The 18,795-nt window shown below is 38.0% G+C and overlaps 1 protein-coding gene across 3 annotated transcripts in view; it reads right to left on the reverse strand.

Annotated features, from left to right (window-relative positions):
• The window catches only part of NAV3 (neuron navigator 3), a 572,439-nt gene that overhangs the window by 419,760 nt on the left and 133,884 nt on the right, over window positions 1–18,795 (reverse strand). For all 3 annotated transcript variants that reach the window (XM_042467939.1, XM_042467940.1, XM_042467938.1), the window contains one exon: window positions 15,500–15,903. In XM_042467939.1, coding sequence (XP_042323873.1) covers window positions 15,500–15,571 — 72 coding nt within the window. In that variant the 5' untranslated portion in view covers window positions 15,572–15,903. The remainder of the gene's footprint in view (window positions 1–15,499; window positions 15,904–18,795) is intronic.

Consider the following 18,795-nt stretch of genomic DNA (forward strand, 5'->3'; position numbering starts at 1 on the left):
CATGAGGCTTTGGGCTGGCTTTCCAAGGTCATGTTTTACTAATATCAGGTAACAGAGGCTTGTTACAGACTGCCAAAATAAAGCTGCTTCGAGTCTCTTTGGAGGTATGTTGTTTAAATGATGCATGCATCCTAAGAATCCGGAAGCTGCACCAAAGCTGCCCTCCAGTGCTTAGGAATGGAGTGTAGCTTTGGCGCGACCTCCGGACTCTTAGGACCCATGCATCATTTAAATAGCATATCTCCAAAGAGACCCAAAGCAGCTTTATTTTGGCAGTCTGTAACAGGCCAGAGTTAGGTAACCGAGTATAACAGTAATGATGTAAACATCACACTGAATGAAATGGAAAATCTACACAAGAACTAACTGTGATTAACTATGAAAGATACAGTACAAACTACTAATTAGAGAGAGAAAGAGATCAACTATATTTGGCTTCAGTCAAATCAAATAGCACTTTTCTATTGAATCATTTGACCTTTGCAAAGTTCTCAACCAGCTTTTCAAAACAGTCAGCTTGTACATGCTTGTGTGTGGTTTGTGTATAACATTGTAGTGTTTATGCCAGTATGCAATTTTAAGGACAAAATGTTATATATATTTCCTGCTCCTTTCTTTGACCTATATCTTGAGGCCAGTAGAGAAAACTCTTTTCTAGACCCTGTTCCAAATCAGAACCCCTATTCTACCTGGCTAATAATTGTGATCAGTCTGAGCATCAGAGAGGGAGAAGGATACAACAGGATACAACAATACTTCCTTCATACTAGTTCCATCACATCGGCTTCAAATAAGAATTCTTCCCATTATAATCACTTCCAGAACAGAACTATCAATTATTTTATGCCATCTGAGAACCAGGAAAAGTTTTGTGAGAATTGGAGGAGTCTTCCTTATGTAAATTACATTCTCTCTATAGGTAAGCATGGTCTGTGAGGTGGGCCATTGTCTCTGCACCTTGTGATGGGAAGCTCAAAATAAGTTATGTTAGTCACACTTCTGTTGCATTTGTTGGTCTTCACAAGAAGGCCAAAGCCATATAGCTGGTTTATAAATGATCATACGATCATTTAAAAAAAAAAAACTACTTACCCGTAGGTGTTGAGTTTCAAACACAGCAGGGGGTTGGAATGGATGACCCTTGTGGTATCTTCCAACTGTATGATTCTATGAAGTCTATTAAGTCAATAGTGGCTGGAGGGCACAGGCTGAATATGATAGCCAAGCTACTCATAGGAGTGCCTCTGCGATATTAAACTACTTTTACAGTACAGGTGGCCATTTAACTGTTTTCAAATTGTATTTTAGATTTGTTTTTAGATTGTTTTAAGAGTTTTAAAAGGGTATTATAATATTGTCTTAACTATTTTTATCTTTCTACTGTTTAAGCTGTTTTACTGGTTCATTGCCTTGGGAGCCCTTGTCAGGTGAGAACTGATACAGAAATACTTTTTAAAAATAAATTTTATGTCCATGGCAATTAAGGTATTTGAGTCCAAACTATTAAATTAGCTTCTATATGGTGCACAATGGAGCCCTTATTCTGACTTTTTAAATGTTGAAATAGTGCAATGTAAATTCTTGAGGACCATACTTCAATTATTATTATTAATATCCTGCCCTTTCCCCAAAATTTAAACTCAGAGTGGTTTCAAGTGCCCTCTGTGTCTCATACACTATCCTGCATTTAGAAACCAACCTCCTGATGGTGGAAACTAGAATCCATCTTGCCATACTCATCTTTTGGCTGAAATTGCTTTTTTCTCTTGTAATTCCCCCCAACTTTATCCTACAGGATGATTTTACTCAAAATTTTCCAGAACTTTCAGCAATACAATCTCACCTCTGAAGATGACACTAAGTTTGGAGACAGCCACGACAACCGTTAAGCAACATTTTCTAGAAGTTGAATAACAAGCCAGTTTTGACCAAATTACCAATTCCATACTAATTAACAGAACACCTTGTGTTTATAAACCAGAAAACTATATTTTCACACTTTGAGTTCATATCATCAAAGGGATTTCACCATGGCATTATTTCATTCTTTCCCCTCATCTGTGGTAGAGAGAAGATTTCTAAAAAAATTCTGATTGCATGTGTCCTTCTGGTTCAGAAGAAGTTGAATTCGTGACCTAAAAGCAGACTGTAAGAATATCTGGGTAGATAGAAATCAGGTTCACGCAGGAGGTTTCCATAAGTGAGCAGGGATTTGAACCTAAAACCTAGTCTGCCACTCAAACCATTATACCATGCTGATTCTCAGTTCAGTCTGGCACATTTGAAAAACTGACCAACCAACCAACCAGCTGGGCACTGGGGAACTGAGAAGTATGAGGGGATTTAATTGGCAACTAATGGCTCAACAAAGCTGTACTCTACATCTGGCTTAGAGAATCTTAATATACTTTCTAAATCAGGAGCTGAAAATTACTTAGCTAAAGCCATTCCACCAGCACAGAATATCACCTTGTATAAAATGGCTTTGATAATAACCATAATACAATAAAACTGATTTAGTTTAAAAGTGAAATAAAAATATCCAATTCTTCCTCAAGTAACAAAAAAGGTTAAAGACACAATTCATGTTCTCTCTAACATACATTTCTAAGACAACAGTTTTTCTTCTTTTGTTTTTTAAAAAGACAGATATGAGGTCTTATTTTCAAGTTCTAAGACAATTAAATTGCAATAGATTTGCTACTAGGGAAGATAAAAAATAATCAGGTTTAATAGTCCTGCACTGGCCTCTTGACGTTAAGTTACTCAGAAATACATAGTCTATGAATATGCATTTTACCCTTTGGAAATACATATGTAAGTCTCAGAAGAGTCATCTTCTTGAAAATCAAAATATTTGGAGCTCTCACCACAAGATTAGGAATGCCTGAAGGGTATTTATGTTTATTCAGAGAGAAAATGCATATAGGACAATCTACCTAAATTGGCTTTAAAATTCAAATTTGCCATTTCTGCATTAGGTATATGGATAAATTGCATTGCTTATTCTTGCTCAATCTTTATAACAGTGTCCTTAGGGAGGGGAATGGGGATACACGCTTTGCGCTCTCCTCCTTCACCAAACTTTCCTGGATTGACCCAGAAGATCTCAATCAGAATAGTAAATCCATTCAGCTGAATTTGGTTACAATGCCTTCCACAACTGGGAGACCTCATTGCATAAGATTCTTGATTACACAGAGTGATATAACTGTATTCAACCATACTTGATTACATTTTTGCATCAGACATTTCCTCAGATCCCATGGATCATGTTTAATGTATCACTGTGCGACGGGAGGTTTAAATGACAACAGAAACTTTTAGAAACTGGTAGAAAAGGCAGTAGAATAGAGCCTTTACATCTACCTCTTACAGAATCCTATTGCAAGGCACAATTTGTTTGTCAGTGAAATCCTATATATCTGCCTTACCTGGGACTAAGCCCACTAAATGCAATGAAATTTCCTTCTTCCAGATACAGATCAACTGGACTGGACTAACCAATGGTCTGATTGCACATATATACTACAACTATACTATACTACAACTCTCTATTTGTAGATGCTATCAAGACCTATGTTTCATTTCAGCTCTTCCACAGAACTAGTGATATGCTAGGTAGTGAGTAGAATGGTTGATAAGATTATGCTATATTGTTTACTTGTGGAAGTTAAGGTACAAGAAGGTCCATCAGTGTGTGATGCTGAAGAATCTATGATATGGATTTCCTTGGTTTTTGCAGTATAGCTCCAACTATTATTTTATTGCTTTTCTGTCTGAGATACCTAAAGGTAAGACTCCCTTTCCACACCTATGTCTTAACTACAAGGAAAACAGACTATTTGGGGGGGGGGGGGTCACTTGCCATCACCTTCTGGCCATCTGAGTACCCAAGTCATTATGGCGGGTAAACTAGATAGATTCATCATCAACACTCTACTAAAGCATTCTTAAGTATTGGAATTTCAGAATAATTACATGGAAAATGAGCAGTCTTTTTTGGTAATATTTTAGTATATTTATTATATGTATTCATACATATGTAAACATCTACAGTACATATACATTCTTCCTACAGAGAAACTTAGGCGCTCGATAGATGGGCCCTATGGGGCGCCGTTGTCACGTGAGAGGGGCAGCACTTTCAGACACCTCTTGCCCCTCACACATGACGAGGGCATCAAAATGACGGCGCCCTGTACATACGGGCGCCGCCATTTTGACGTGACAGACGCCTAGCATCCACATGTCTCGATGCCTTTATGATGCCGCAAGTGCACCATTGGTGCCTTGCAGCATCACAATGGCGCCGCAAAAACAACCCGCTTTTTGCAGGTTCTTTTTGCTGCACGAGGGAGCCACACGGTTTGTCCGCTGCAGCTCCCTCATGCAGTAAACTAGGGCGGCGGCAGAGCGCCCTTTTGGGCGATCTGTATCCCGCCATAGATATGGCAATGTCTGGATGCTGAACCTCATTCCATTCCATTGCATATATGGCATCTTACATTATATCACATCATATGATCATCAAGGTGTTACCCTTTCATCAGGACATTTCATAGGGACCTTATTTTCTATTCAGCACTTTAACAGACTTAGTAGTAACTAACATGCAAGAACATGAGCCTTCTGGATCATTTAACATAGCTTTTTATCCATCATCATCATTGTGTTCTTTCCAAAATTTCTCATAGTGTCTGCTAAAGCATTATACAGACATTTCACAGAGGTTTTTACATGTAAAGAATTCTGTCCCTTGTATCATATTCATAACCATATTGACAATACAATTTAAATAATTATTTATTTAAATATACATTCTCATCTGTCTGAGGAAGTATGAATTTCTAACAACCTTCTTTGAATGCACAAGCATTCAGGGCTTAATCTCCGTAAATACTGTATTGTTAATATAATAGCACCCATTACTATAAACATGTTAATGGGCATCTGTTATAAGCATAATGGGTCATGTATATTCATTTTATATCTATTTTAGAATAGCCTTACTAGGGCCAGTATATCAGCATGTATGGCAGCGTATCAGGATAGTTATCGGTCTACCAGTTTACCAGGAACAATGTGGCTTCAAAGTGATAGTTATTACAGCTTTCTTTTCCTAATACAGTGTACTACTCCTCTTACATTTAAAATAGCCAGTTGCATTGACTAGCATTTTTATGTGGAAGAAGTCAAGCTAGAAAATATTCTGCATTGGAGAAAAAGACCCAAAAAAAATTACACAGTAAGTTTGACTTCACATTCTCTGTTTAAGCTCTCAGGTGCAATCCTGCGTATTCTTAAGACCCAGTAGTTATTAGAGTTAATTGGAATCCAGATTTATATTCACTCACCGTTGTTGATGAAATTAATGATGTCCTTAAGATCAATGGTTTGCACAATTTCCAAGCCAAAATTGGACTGTTTTACCCATATACTAGAGAAAGCTTATTAGAGTTTGTTTGTTTGTTTGTTTGTTTGTTTGTTTAGTTGGTGGAATGCAAGCTGGCTGAAAGCTTGCCTTCTACAGAAGTGTTTGTCTGCCAGTGTAAGGGAAACAGTACGGGAGTAGTCTTCATCAAAAGGTAGTTCAAGGATCTGGGAATGGCCCTGGAGAAGGCCTCCAAGAGACCAAGAGAAGGGCCCCTCCTCCAGATCCCAAGATTCAGGCAGGCTTAGATAGAAGAATACAGTCTTTCAAATAGGCTGGAACAAAATCATATTGGACTTTATAAACAGATCTTTGAACTGTGCTTGGAAATGAACCAGTAGTCAATCATCATGTTGTACCAGGGAAATTATATTCTTCCTGTAACCAGAGTCAGTAGTCTGGTTAGAGAACTTTGGATCAGTTCAGGTTTCCAAATGCTTTTCAAAGACAGTCCCTTATCGTTACAGGAATCCAAACAGGATGACTTTAAAGCACGAATCATTGTGGCAAAGACATCAAGACATCCTGTGTGGCTGTATTTAGGCCAGTCCTCGTCTCACTGTCTTTCTGCGTGCTTCCTTTATTCACCCATGCCTTGGTAAGGGGGAAAGGGGCAAGAGAAAATAAGAATGAATAAGCAGGGTTCTTCCAGATTCCCATTTGTAACACCAAGGTGATTTCATTGCTTCACTGCTCTATCTTTACAAGACATCATCAATGAATTCTGCTTCTCAATAATTTGAAGACACAGGGCCCCTTTGGTTCTTGCTCTCCTACCATATAGCAAGCTCAGAAGCCAATTAGCATCATTCATTGCCTCCCCAATCCTTTTTTTAGCCTCCTCCTGCCCCCTGCCTTGTAGTAATACATATGAATGATTTAATTTGTGCTATTTTTATCATATACTTTTTTCCTCTTCTTTTTCTGTACAAAACCAGGCACCAAGAATGGCAAAAATATTAATAAGCTTCTTACGATATATACTGTGTGTGTGTGTGTGTGTAGTAATAATCCATAAAGGACAGCAACCTATTGTAGACCACTTGTAACCATGACAACAACAAATGCTGAACATCCTGTTTCATGTAAGAAAACACCCTTAATCTTTCCATCCTTAACCACTTTCCATGGCTACAACTTCAGCTAGTCTATCAAGGGCAGCCTGCATCTTCTGTTTTGGACATCTGTGTGAAAAAGTCCAAGCTGGGAGCTAGCATGATTACAATACAGAGTTTGGAAAGTTTACCCTATGCACTACAACTCCCAGAATATCCCAACTGACATGGCAGACATTTTGAAAGATTTGGGGATATGTAGTCCAGAAAAGCAATGTTTCGAAGTTCTAATTAGACATTACAAATTTCTTGCATATGAACATAATGGATTTTGCTAACAGTACTGATTTATTCATGTGAAATCAGTGCTATAAATGAACTCAATCAAAATAAGCATCTGAGAAAGTAGACCAAGGCTACTAAAGCTTATGCTACAACTTCTTTCGCACAGTTAGTCTCAAAGGTGTTACAATACATACTGATATTCTATACTAACATGGATATGGCATGAATTCAGTCAGAATAGTACAGAAACACATAAAAATGCATAAAAAATCAGGGACAAATAAATTCATACCAGGTTCACTCTTCTCACATATAGCTTTGAATTGTGCAATGTTAAGCAGGCACCTTCAACTTAACTGCTTTACAATATTTTTTTAAGGATCTTTATCATTATACCACTCTGGTTAGTCCTAGGGTTCATTTTGCAGCTGTGCAGGAGCTGGTTGTAAGAGACCTTGTTTCACCTTTGATATGGGAAGCTCTGCAACTTAAGCTTATAAATAGCACAGCCATCCCCAGGTTTTCCCAACCTGTATTTCAAAGATGAATTTTTATTGCTGATTTCAGCACCAGCCAATTAAACTGGATCTCTTGAAACTGCTGGCTCTAAGCAATTTAGTTTTTAATTACTATGTAGGTGTTTGTGGAAAAGGATTCCAGAAAGCCAAATGTAGACTTTGTAAGGAGCCTCTGAACAGAGACTGATCATTAAAACATAGACTTTAGCCAAAAGTTTCAAGTCTACAGGAATTACAGGAATACATGTTTGGTAAAAGGGAAGGCATTCTGATTATTTGGAAAGGCTAGAAAAGTGTAAAAGAAGGCACTAATGTCCACGGCCTTTAAGCAAGTCAATCCAGCCCAGGTGATGCATGGTTAATCCAAGGAGATGAAGGGAGGCACAGGCACAAAGTCTCAGCCAGTTCAGAGGCCATTACACAAACCTAATCCAGATATTCAAAGTCAAAAAAGGATGCGATGAGTCATTAACTGTAGCTAGTCCAGGAATCAAGAATGGCAGGACACACAGGAACATCAAGAGCACAGCCAGTTGAAGAAGATGAACTGTAGTGAAAAAGGATAACCTGGAGATGCTAGATTTATAGGTGCCTCTGCACACCAAGTGGTTGATTATTCAGTGTTTTCTATTTAACCAACAGTTCCTATACAGTTTTTCCTTGGGAGCTGGGGTGGGGGTCATCTCTTCAGTATTTGTCAAGTCCTGGTGAGGAATGGGGCCCTCAGCTATGTTTGACCTTCATGTGAAATATGAAGAAAAGCATCTTGTCCTATTTTTCTTTGTAAACACATTATTAATTCTGGAGGACAAACCTCTTCTTCTGAATAAGTATCAGAAATTTCAGTAACCTCTTCTTCTGAATAGGTAGCAGAAATTCCAGTAAAGGAAATGATATAATGACAAGAGAAAAGGGGAATTTAAAATAAATGATGTAATTCAGTGGTACTCAAACTGTAGGGTGGGACCCTTGGGGGATGCAAGAGTTGCTTAAGGAGGGAGTGAGACTTGGAGCCCCTGATTCCCCCTCCTGCTTTTTGTCCTTCACTTCCCAAATGTTTTCTGTCCTGGAGGCAAAGAAAAATTAAAGGAGGGGGCTTGGAATTTCTGTCTGAGGAAGAAGGGGAGCTATTTCCTAATAAAATGTTAAAATATGAATATACATGAATGTGTGGATTAAAATGCACACTTTAAACAAACAAAATATTTTTTTCATATACTATGTCAAGCAGGAGGAGCATGACATCTGCATGTAGATATAAAGGGGCTAAAAAGGGAAAATGTTTCAGAACCACTGATGTAATTGTATTCTTTACTGTAATTAGCTTTTGTGTTCTCATAAAATGAATTTGGAAAAGGGGCAGTTCAAGAGCCAAACTGTTATTTGATACATGAGAGATTATGGGAGATTATGCTTGGATGGGAGGGGAAATTTCTCTCTCTTCAGTATAATTGGAACAATGCCCCCACCCCCACCCTACCCTTCCCTGCCTAGAACACTTGGAATGCATCTGTACTGAAGAAATAATGCAGTTTGCCACCACTTTATTTGTTATGGCTCTACCCTAAACAATCCTGGAATTTGTAGTTTGGGGAGGCACCAGCATTCTTTGGCAGAGAATGTTAAAAACATTATAAAACTGCAAATCACAGGATTCCACAGGATGGAGTTACGGCACTTAAAGTGGTGTCAAACTGCATTATTAATACTGTGTAGATGTATCCTTAAATTAAAACAAAATCCCTACTGGAAACCAATAATTATTGTTTGTTTTTTTAAACCTAGCAATCTAGCCACACAGGGATGTTGTGTGTCTGAATCCCCAGTTATGCGGCAAAAGGTAAGCCTCTGCTACCTGTACACTGCATTCCAAGCAAGATTCCCCATCTGTGATTACTAAACAAAACACAATACTTAGCTGCATGTAACATATTAGAGAAAAAATAAATTTGGTCTTTAGTTACTTGTAATACAATAATACTCTGCTTCCCTGTACAAATTCACTAAAGTAGTTCCACATATGTCATGAGTATTTGGGTGGATATAGGGATAGCTGTTTGGACCAGTACAGAAAATATCTGTCTACATCTGATCCCTTGCAGTCCACAAGAATGGAAATATTCATGAGTGCTAGAGGGGCTTGGGGAACACAGATAATCAAAACTTATCTTCAATTTTCTCATCTGCTTGAGGCAAAGAAAACAGCAGACAAGGACACTTCAACTCTAGATGATGTTTCAACAGCTGATTGCCTGGACAACCAGATTTCATATTCATCTGCATGCTTGCCATGAGGGTATGGATTGTAAACTATGATGACAGAATTAAGATGTCATATTCAAGCAAGACATTATTTGGTTCTGAACTCCAATGCAAGGATGAGTGTTTAAATCTAATAGAGTATTATCTGTGACAAAGCTGGGTCTTTGAAAACTAGGAGATGCAACTTGACTTCATAGAATCATAGAGTTGGAAGAGACCACAAGGGCCATCCAGTCCAATCCCCTGCCATGCAGGAAGACACAATCAAAGCACTTCCAACACATGACCATTCAGCCTCTGTTTAAAAACTTCCAGAGAAGGAGACTCTATCACACTCCAAGGCAGCATGTTTCACTGTCAAACAGCTCTTCCATCAGGAAGTTCTTCCTAATCTTTAGGTGGAATCTCTTTTCCTATAGTTTTTCTTTGTTCTATGCCCTTGCCTCTGGAACAGCAGAAAACAAGCTTACTCTTTCTTCGATATGACATCCTTTCAAATATTTAAACATGGCTATCATGTCACTTCTTAACCTGCTTTTCTCCGGGGTAAATATCCCCAGCTCCCTAAGCTGACCTTTATAGGGCATGGTTTCCAGACATTTTCCTATTTTGGTCACCATCCTTTGCACACATTCCAGCTTGTCTATATCAATTTTGAATTGTGGTGCCCAGAAGCAGATATAATATTCCAGGTGAGGTCAGATCAAAGCAGAATAGAGTGGTACTATTACGTCTCTTAGTCTAGACACTATACAGTCAGTGCTCTACATTTGCAGTTTTGATTTCTGAAGATTTAATTATTCATGGATTTGGTTAATATGTTCTCTCTAGGTATCTCTAGGTCCTCCAGCATCAGCGTCTACCAAAATTCATACTAAAGGACCTAGAGATTCCTAGAGGGAACACTTCTCTATACACTTGTTGGTTCTCAAGCACAATATCATGGTCAATTTCTGGCAGATCCTGGCCACAGAATTGCCTCGAAGGACCTAGAGATTACTAGAGAGATGTTCTCTCAAGTAAATATATATAGTATTTTTCTTTTATTTGTGGTTCTTTTTCACTTTCATGGGGAATGTGACCCCAATGAATGTGGAGGGTCCACTGTACTCCTATTGATGCAGCCTAGTATCATATTGACTTTTTAAGATGCTGCATCATATTGTTGACTTATGTTCACCTTGTGATCTACTAAGGACAATATCACACCACACAGTTATAGTGCTGTTATTCTACTTTAAGTGCTATGGCTGCTTCTTGTAGAATTCTGGGTTTTGTTGTTATGGAGTTCTCTGAGTAATAATTCTAAGCGCCCCTTCCTAAATTGCAAATCCCAGGATTCCAACAGTGTAGTGTGATACTGTTCTGTCTTCTAGATCCCTTTCACATTATTGTTCCAATCCAGGTGTCAACCACCCTGTAACTGGATATTTCATTCTTTTTAAACCTGCTGAAACTCATTTTGTTAGTATTGGCCCAGCTTTCTAATCTGTTAAGGTCATTTTGAATTCTGATCCTGCCCTTAGGGATATTACACCCTGTTCAGACTGACCACTAAGGCCGACCTGGGGGAGGAGTCGAGGCATCACATCCACATGATGCATACTCTGACTCCACCCCCCAGATGCCACATGCTGCTCCACACAGCTCACGGAGTCATGGCACTCCTCCAGCACTGCATTTTGCAGCTCGTTTTTGCACCCTGGAAAGTCCAGATCAGGGCTGTGACGTGCAGTTGCCACAGCCCCTGAAACGGGTGGCTCCATGCTGCCCCCTGGGGGCTTTCTGAACAGCCTCTTAGCTACCTTTCTTAATTTGGTGCCCTTCATATTTGATAAGAATGCCTTCTATCCCATCATCCCAGTAACTGATGAAGATGTGAATAGTACTGGGCCCAGGACAGAACCCTGTGGCACCCCTTTAGTCACTTCTCTCCAGGATGAAGAGGAGCCATTGGTAAGCATCTTTTGTGTTCAGTCAGTAAACCAAGTGCAGATCCACCTAACAGTAGTACTGTCTAGCCCATATTTTACTAGCATGGAATACTAAGGATGTTTATGATTTCATGGATCAATGTTTAACATTGCTCTAATTCATAACAGTTAGGATATTGGATCCTAGGAAAATGCACAGATATGGGACAAAGGCGAAAGGGTTGCCAGAGGAAGCCATGATGAGTCAGCATTTAGACCATGCTGAGTTACAGGATGTGACATCATCGTATGGCAGAAAGTGCAAAGCCATACTGCATGGGGGACATGTACAGAGGTTACACACTGGGAAGAGGCTGGACTAAATGCCTGAAGATGGCACATGTATATAAGGGATGCCACATGTATATAAGTGTACACTGTGGGTGTATGTTGTTGTGTGTATAGCAAGAGACTCTGTTGGTGAGAACAAGATTTGTATACATTGGAACGATAAGTAAAACCCTTCCTGTGAGAACTCAGCATGCTGTCTTGTTTGCTGCTTCTGGAAGTGGGAGAAGGAGTTTTCCAGCCTGCACCAAGCTCTGTGTGGTTTCTTTGGTGGCTAATCAGAGGCAAAGCTTCAGTGTGGTGCACTGCAAGTCTCACAATCGTGCTAACAATGGTTATGGGCCTAGCATGTTTCCTCTGCACCGTGGAAACCAGTACAAAGTTAATGTGAATTTTCCTGTGTGCATGGTGTGCCAGAAGTTCTGTTCAGACTGTCTGTGAGTCTGGAAAGCCCATTTTGGGCCATTTATAATAAATGTTATTGCTTTTCTTATTTTAAAAATAATATCTCAGTAATGATAGAAATTAATGTAATGAATTAATATACAGTATAATATTTACTCAAACTAAATCATCAAGTTAATTTTTCAAATGAACATTAAAAGCATTGTGTTAAGTAACTTTTCTAAACTCTGTTCAGAGCAATGATACTATATCAACCACTCAGACGTGCAACAATTGTAAAATTACACATTATTTGTTAGCAAAAGAAAAAAGATATAGTAATTATTGCAGCTGATCTTTTGAGCAGCGAAGCATGGATGTACAGAGATGCATTATGATCTTTCTATTAGCTTTATTTCTCAATAAAGCTATGGGCTTTATTTGTTTTGCCAGTTTCATGGCAAAAGTAGCCAGAAGCACTTTTATACTTCAAAGACATAAAGGAAATAATGAAAGTAATTATGCTTGGCCCAAATCTTTCTTTGCCCATGTATACGAATAGTTAGCTGCATTAGAAATAAGGAAATTCCACTAGTGTTTTATGATGTCATATGGCATCATGAGATTAAACATCAAGGACATATGCATTTTCAGGATGCAGCTACTGTGGAAGAAAATTGTTCTGTTATAGCATTGGCATAGTAGACACCCGATGAAAAAACATATTTATTCACTTTTATACTATGAGAATTCATAATTTGATGTGGATGCAATTAGGTAAAGCAGAAAGCAGTTGGTCATCAGAAACAAACCTTTCATACTCATTTTGAAATAGCTTTGCATATATCCCAATAACATGCTGCACCTTCCACAAAGCTAGTTTACTAACTTACACAAGGCCAAGTTTATGTGGGGTCTCAACTACACCCAAACGTTGTCTGTCACCTATGCATAAATGTATAGCACATCAATCTAAGCATCACCACTATCTCTATGCATGTTAAGAAACAAAGATGTGAATTCTGTGCATTGAAATATTCACATGTTGTCAGGCGTGCTTTGTGTAATATTTACATAAACACAAAATATCCATCTTGTAAACCAATGGCCACAGCTGCTGTAGTCATTCAAATACTCGCCTTGGTCAGTTCCAGGCTACCCTTCTACAATAATGAACCATCTGAGTAGTTTCTTTCAACACATGTTACTAGCTGAGTTCTCATAAAAACAACAATCTACATTAATTGAAGAATTGTTTCATAAACGTCAGAACTGTTTTCAACTACAAGTTTTAAAAAACACTTTTTTATGTTTGTTCATCATAAACCAGGAATGCAAACTGTGTTTTTATGTCACAGCATTTATCTGGAAATCAAAACCAAAGAACCTCATGCAGTCCTCCTATTGCATGCTGTAACCACTGCTACAAAAGAAGAAGCATCAAAAAAGGAATCCAATCTTCTATAATCTCAACTCAGATACAAATCACAGTTACATCAAAAGCTTAGACAGATATCTTCAAAAATATATCTGCATACCCAGGCATCACATATCAAAACCACTAAGAGCATTTGTCTACACAGCTTGATTCTAAATGTTCTTCCATAAAGGACATATGTATCTAGGTATCTTCATACATGCTTCGTTGCTTCTACAATTTTCTGCATTTTGACAATGTAAAAGATGGAATGAAAAAAGGTAAAGTTATGCACCCACCTGATCTATGCTTTCACACAATTTTCAAAGGGTGCACCAACTAACAGACAACTAACTAACAACACCAAGTAATGAATGTAGGGCACTTTCTTGGTTAATGGCATTGATTCACATGCTGTTTTTGTCTGATAGGCAAAAGGTGTTCAGATGTTTTCATATTCAGCTCTGAATGTTATATCAAACCTTAAGGCATTTCTTGCAATTTGGGAAAAGTAACTGACTAACAACATTTTATTGATATTCCAGATTAACACAGCTATATCTCTCAGTGTTTTATTGAGCTCATCTTATGTAGTGAAACAAGCCATTGAGTTTCAGTTTCATTACTTTTTTTAAAAAAAGGACCTCCAATTTACTGCCAAAAAGGCTACCCACAACTGAAATTGTGTCTATATTTCTTCTGGAATACTAAAACCAACTATGTAACAACTCCTAATGAATAAGGGTCCTTTCAGTAACACAGAACAGTTATAATGCTATGAGCCCCTTTAACCAATATATCAATAGGTTATAGCACAGGGAGGCATATTAAGAACTATCAGCCAGGAAGCTCTAGTGTCTCACCGAATTGCAAACTCCAAGATTTACTTGAGATGTTGCCATGACAGTTAAAGTGAAATCATAGCATTATAACTATAATGAAAGGGCTCTAAGATTCTAGGAAATTGTGCCATCTTTGAGCTAGAATCAGATCAGGAAAGTCTATGTGGATCATTTCAGGAAAGTCTTAAAATTTGTAAACAGTTTTTAGCAACTGATTTTAAGCAGATACAACAACAGTATTTATATCAATCCAGTACATGCCAGCAATGAAATCGGAAGTCTATGTGCAGAAGTTGGAAAATAATCAGACTTATGTACAGATTCATGTAGAGCTAATCAAATATTAATTGATCTGAAGGAGATATAAGTTACTTCTGTGCAGAACTGCAGCCTCAGTCCCTTGTAATGAATAGTCACACTTCTGAGGTACTTTCAGAAAAGAACAGGAAACATTCTTGCTTATTTAGCTTATGAATTCCCTAAGAATCTTGAAAACTGACCTCTAGTAATTTTATTTGTTTGTTTCAAGCATTTTTGTATCCCATCCCAGTACTATATCAATTAGTAGACAGCATATCCAATAGTTCAAAATAGTCAGTTCCTTCTAATAAAATAAAGTTTACAAAAATAAATTCAGTAATATTTTATCACTCTGCACATAATGTTAATAATCATTACACACTAAAGGACTTTTCACAGTTACTATCAAATGCTGTGGGCAGTTCAAATGTCATTCTGATAACAAGGGATGAAGTACTCCAACAAGGTCAGCACAAAGTTAACCGTATTGCTTGCTACAAGAGATTTTTGGCACAGATACAGAAACAGCAGGAAACTGAATGCTTTGACATCCAATTTGCTAGATAATTCCAAGACTCAGATTATCAGGTAGCAATGACAATTAGTTGCATAGAAACAGAGTATACTGGAGCAATTGTCATATACTTAATTTCATATTAATACCACATTTTTGTAAAACTAATTTTAAAAGAATTTAATGATTAAAAAAATCAGTGGTTTGAGTTTTGTTTGTTTTTTTACCTTCTTTTGATCTTCTAGTTTGTGACTGAGTGGATTTCGTCCATGCCTGCTCATTTCTGAAGGTAAATCCATCACATCTGTTCCTTGTCTCTCAAAATGGAATTAGTACTCCACAACAGCAAACTAATCCACAACGTACTGTCGACAGACACAGAACCACGCTGCTATTTCCATCACAGACCTTTGTAGAAATTCACCAACTCCAATGAATGATTTAAAAATCCATGGACTGAGTAGATGAAACAAATTTCATGATTCTCTCTCGGGGCCTTCTGAATCAACATATCGTTCTTAAAAGCCGATACCTCCAAAGAGAAATGATCACTCACTCCTTCAATGCCAACTGCTATCTGTTCCTTTCTATACAAGTTTCCATTTTTGAATGTTACATCCTGTCTGTGAATCTGTTGAGAAAGAAACATGAATTATAGCTGATTGTTAGTATTTTGCATTTTCAGTCTTCTGATTGTTTCCCTGTTATGGACAAAAAGGACTAGTTAATTGACTTGAGATGTAAATTATCAATAAAAAATATCATATATTTGTTAGCCCTCACCCATAATCAGCTATGGTTGTCACCACCTTGTACAATGTTGATTATTTTTTTTACCCACCATGGCAAATGTACATTTTTAACTATTACTAATGGCATTCAAAAGTGTAATACTTAGAGCAGAGGTAACTGTATACAACCATCTGGTTACAGGCATGGCAAAATCCCAGGTAGTAAGCAGCCACAAAATGTCTGATAGTCATAGGAATCAAGTGTCTTTACAAATATTAGGAGTATGTGCCTTGTGAATCTGAATATACATATCATGACTGAAGAGATACACAGAGAAAATGCATGAACTAAAGGCCAAACAACACACAATCAGAATAGATCCATATTAAAGCCAGACTTGCCTCATTTGTAAGTAAAGATGGCATTTGATGATGAGGGTGGTGGTGGTGACGACCTATTAAAAAAAGGTTTCAGACTGTTTTTTATTACACCACATGAATATGGTTGGATTGATTTCTCCCAAATTAATATGGGATATTTGGCATGGTATGACTGCTACATGTCCCCTTATATTTATTCTACATATGGACTATGTGGCATACTAGAAATTCACTTTGAAGAGCCTGGGAAGGCACCTCCAGAGCAGGTGATTTTGTGAATACAGAATAGCATGGAACAGTGTTTGAAATATTTTTGAAGAGTTCACTGCATTTTGTGCCATAATTAAATAGACAACATAAGTTTTGGACTATTTGTTAAGCTTGTTACCACATCACAAGTAAACTGCTGGATGGATTTTTATCAAGATTGAAAGAGAAGTTTTGGATGGTCCAGATGAACATATAGGCTACATCACATACATGAAATTCACTTTGAGGGGTCCAAATAGATAAAAGCTGAGCAGGTGAAATGGAAAACAAGAGAAAGTTCTCACTTTTAGAACAAAAGGGAGAACTAATTACTCCCCCCCACCACCTCCCTCCACAGTCCTTTGATAAATAATTGAGCTCTTATGCTAAAGATCACCCCAGATCACATTTGGAAAGAGAAGCTAGGAGAAGGCAAAGCAGTGGTTATAAGAAAGATTCACCCTTCATGGGACTGCTGCCATTAATATCTTATTTGTGTCCAAGCAAACATGACAGAATTATCAAAGCCCAGAACAAAATTATTAAATTTACTATAGTATGGGATTATGAACAAAAAAGGCAATAAAATATGTAATAATACTAAAAACAACCACAGCAATTGAAGGTTATTTTCAAGAATGTGCTACTCTGTTACCATACTGAATTGCTTAATGTGACCAAAAGTCAATCTCATCTGTACAGAATTAAAAATAATGGAGGTAACAAAATAAGCCTAAATGCTAATTTTCAAAATAAGACATTCTCTCATGGAAAAGCATGAGCCTACAGGTCTATCTCATTATTAGTCCCATACAGAGTAGACACCTTGATTCAATTAAATTTATGTTCCCTTCATTTTATTACTCATCATTTTACTACTCATCTTTGGACATTCTTTTCTACTAATATGAGGTGGTGGTGGTTCTTTAAATTCACACTGATCTGTAAGAATTACCCAAACACACTTATACAGTGACATCACTGGGGGGGGTGAGGTGGTGCAGCCCACATCAGGTGACATCCCAGAAGAGGGGTGACACCTGCTTGGGCCCTCCCTGCCACACCATCCCCGCATATCTTCCACCCCTATGTTTTGCTCCTTGTCCCTGCGTGCCGCTCCCCATCCATATGCCGCTCCCCATCCCTGGGCATGCTGCTCCCCATCCCTGCACTGTCCTATCCTTTTTGTCAACAGGAAAAGAATGGGGCAGGACAGGGGGAGCAAGCATGCACTGCCCCTGTAATCCCTAGCCCAGAAGCCCCACCCCCTGGAAGCCCTGCCCCATGCACCAGGTGACCGATGCAGGGACACTACTGCACTCATACTGAAATTCTGTCATTTTTATTTTGCAAAATTAAGGGGAATTCAGCCAGGCTGATTACTTTGCATTTTCTAGTAATAATTCAGCATTGTAACATCACATGTATATTGTCTTTAATGAACAAATAACTAACTACAATATTTTCTGCAAACAAAACTACAGAATTGTTTTACACAGTTTTACACAGTCCTGCTTTAGGAGATATATTTTGTGGGAGGTGCCTAATAGCTGTTTCTTAAGGAGTAAGCCATTTATCCTCTACCAAGAACTGGATACTCTACTGATTCATAGACTCTTAAGAGCCATTTATCACTTGTACGCCAGTTTGTTATTTCCACACATAGCCTTCTTAACAATTTATCCCTGGCTGGAATTGGCTTGGATTCTGGCTCTAGCCCTGTCAAAAAGTCAAATGAATATGCCCTATATCTTTTCCCTGTCTCATTTTCAAGTTAATAGCAACTTCTGTGTACAGATTGAGATGCCATGCACAGAAGCCAAACCTCCAGTTATTTATCATTTTATTTCAATCTTGGAAAGGCTGCCAGACAAGCATGCCCTTCCTTTTATCTCTTCCATCATTCAATTTGTTGGTCACTGAGCAGAAGAGAAAGAAAATATATCCAGGGTGTACTCAAGACAGGTAGTCAATAACAGTGTATTGTATTCCTTCGTTTCATCACAAATTTTCCTATGGTTTTAATGTGCAAGATGAGTGCATCTGAAGCATGAAGCCACATGGTTTAATTCTACATTTTGTTGTTGTTGTTTTTCTTGTTCTTGTTCTTGTGTGCCTTCAAGTTGTTTCTGACTTATGGTGACCCTAAGGTTAACCCTATA

The sequence above is a fragment of the Sceloporus undulatus genome, chromosome 5, assembly GCF_019175285.1.
Source record: "Sceloporus undulatus isolate JIND9_A2432 ecotype Alabama chromosome 5, SceUnd_v1.1, whole genome shotgun sequence".
NCBI classification, from domain to species: Eukaryota; Metazoa; Chordata; class Lepidosauria; order Squamata; family Phrynosomatidae; genus Sceloporus; species Sceloporus undulatus.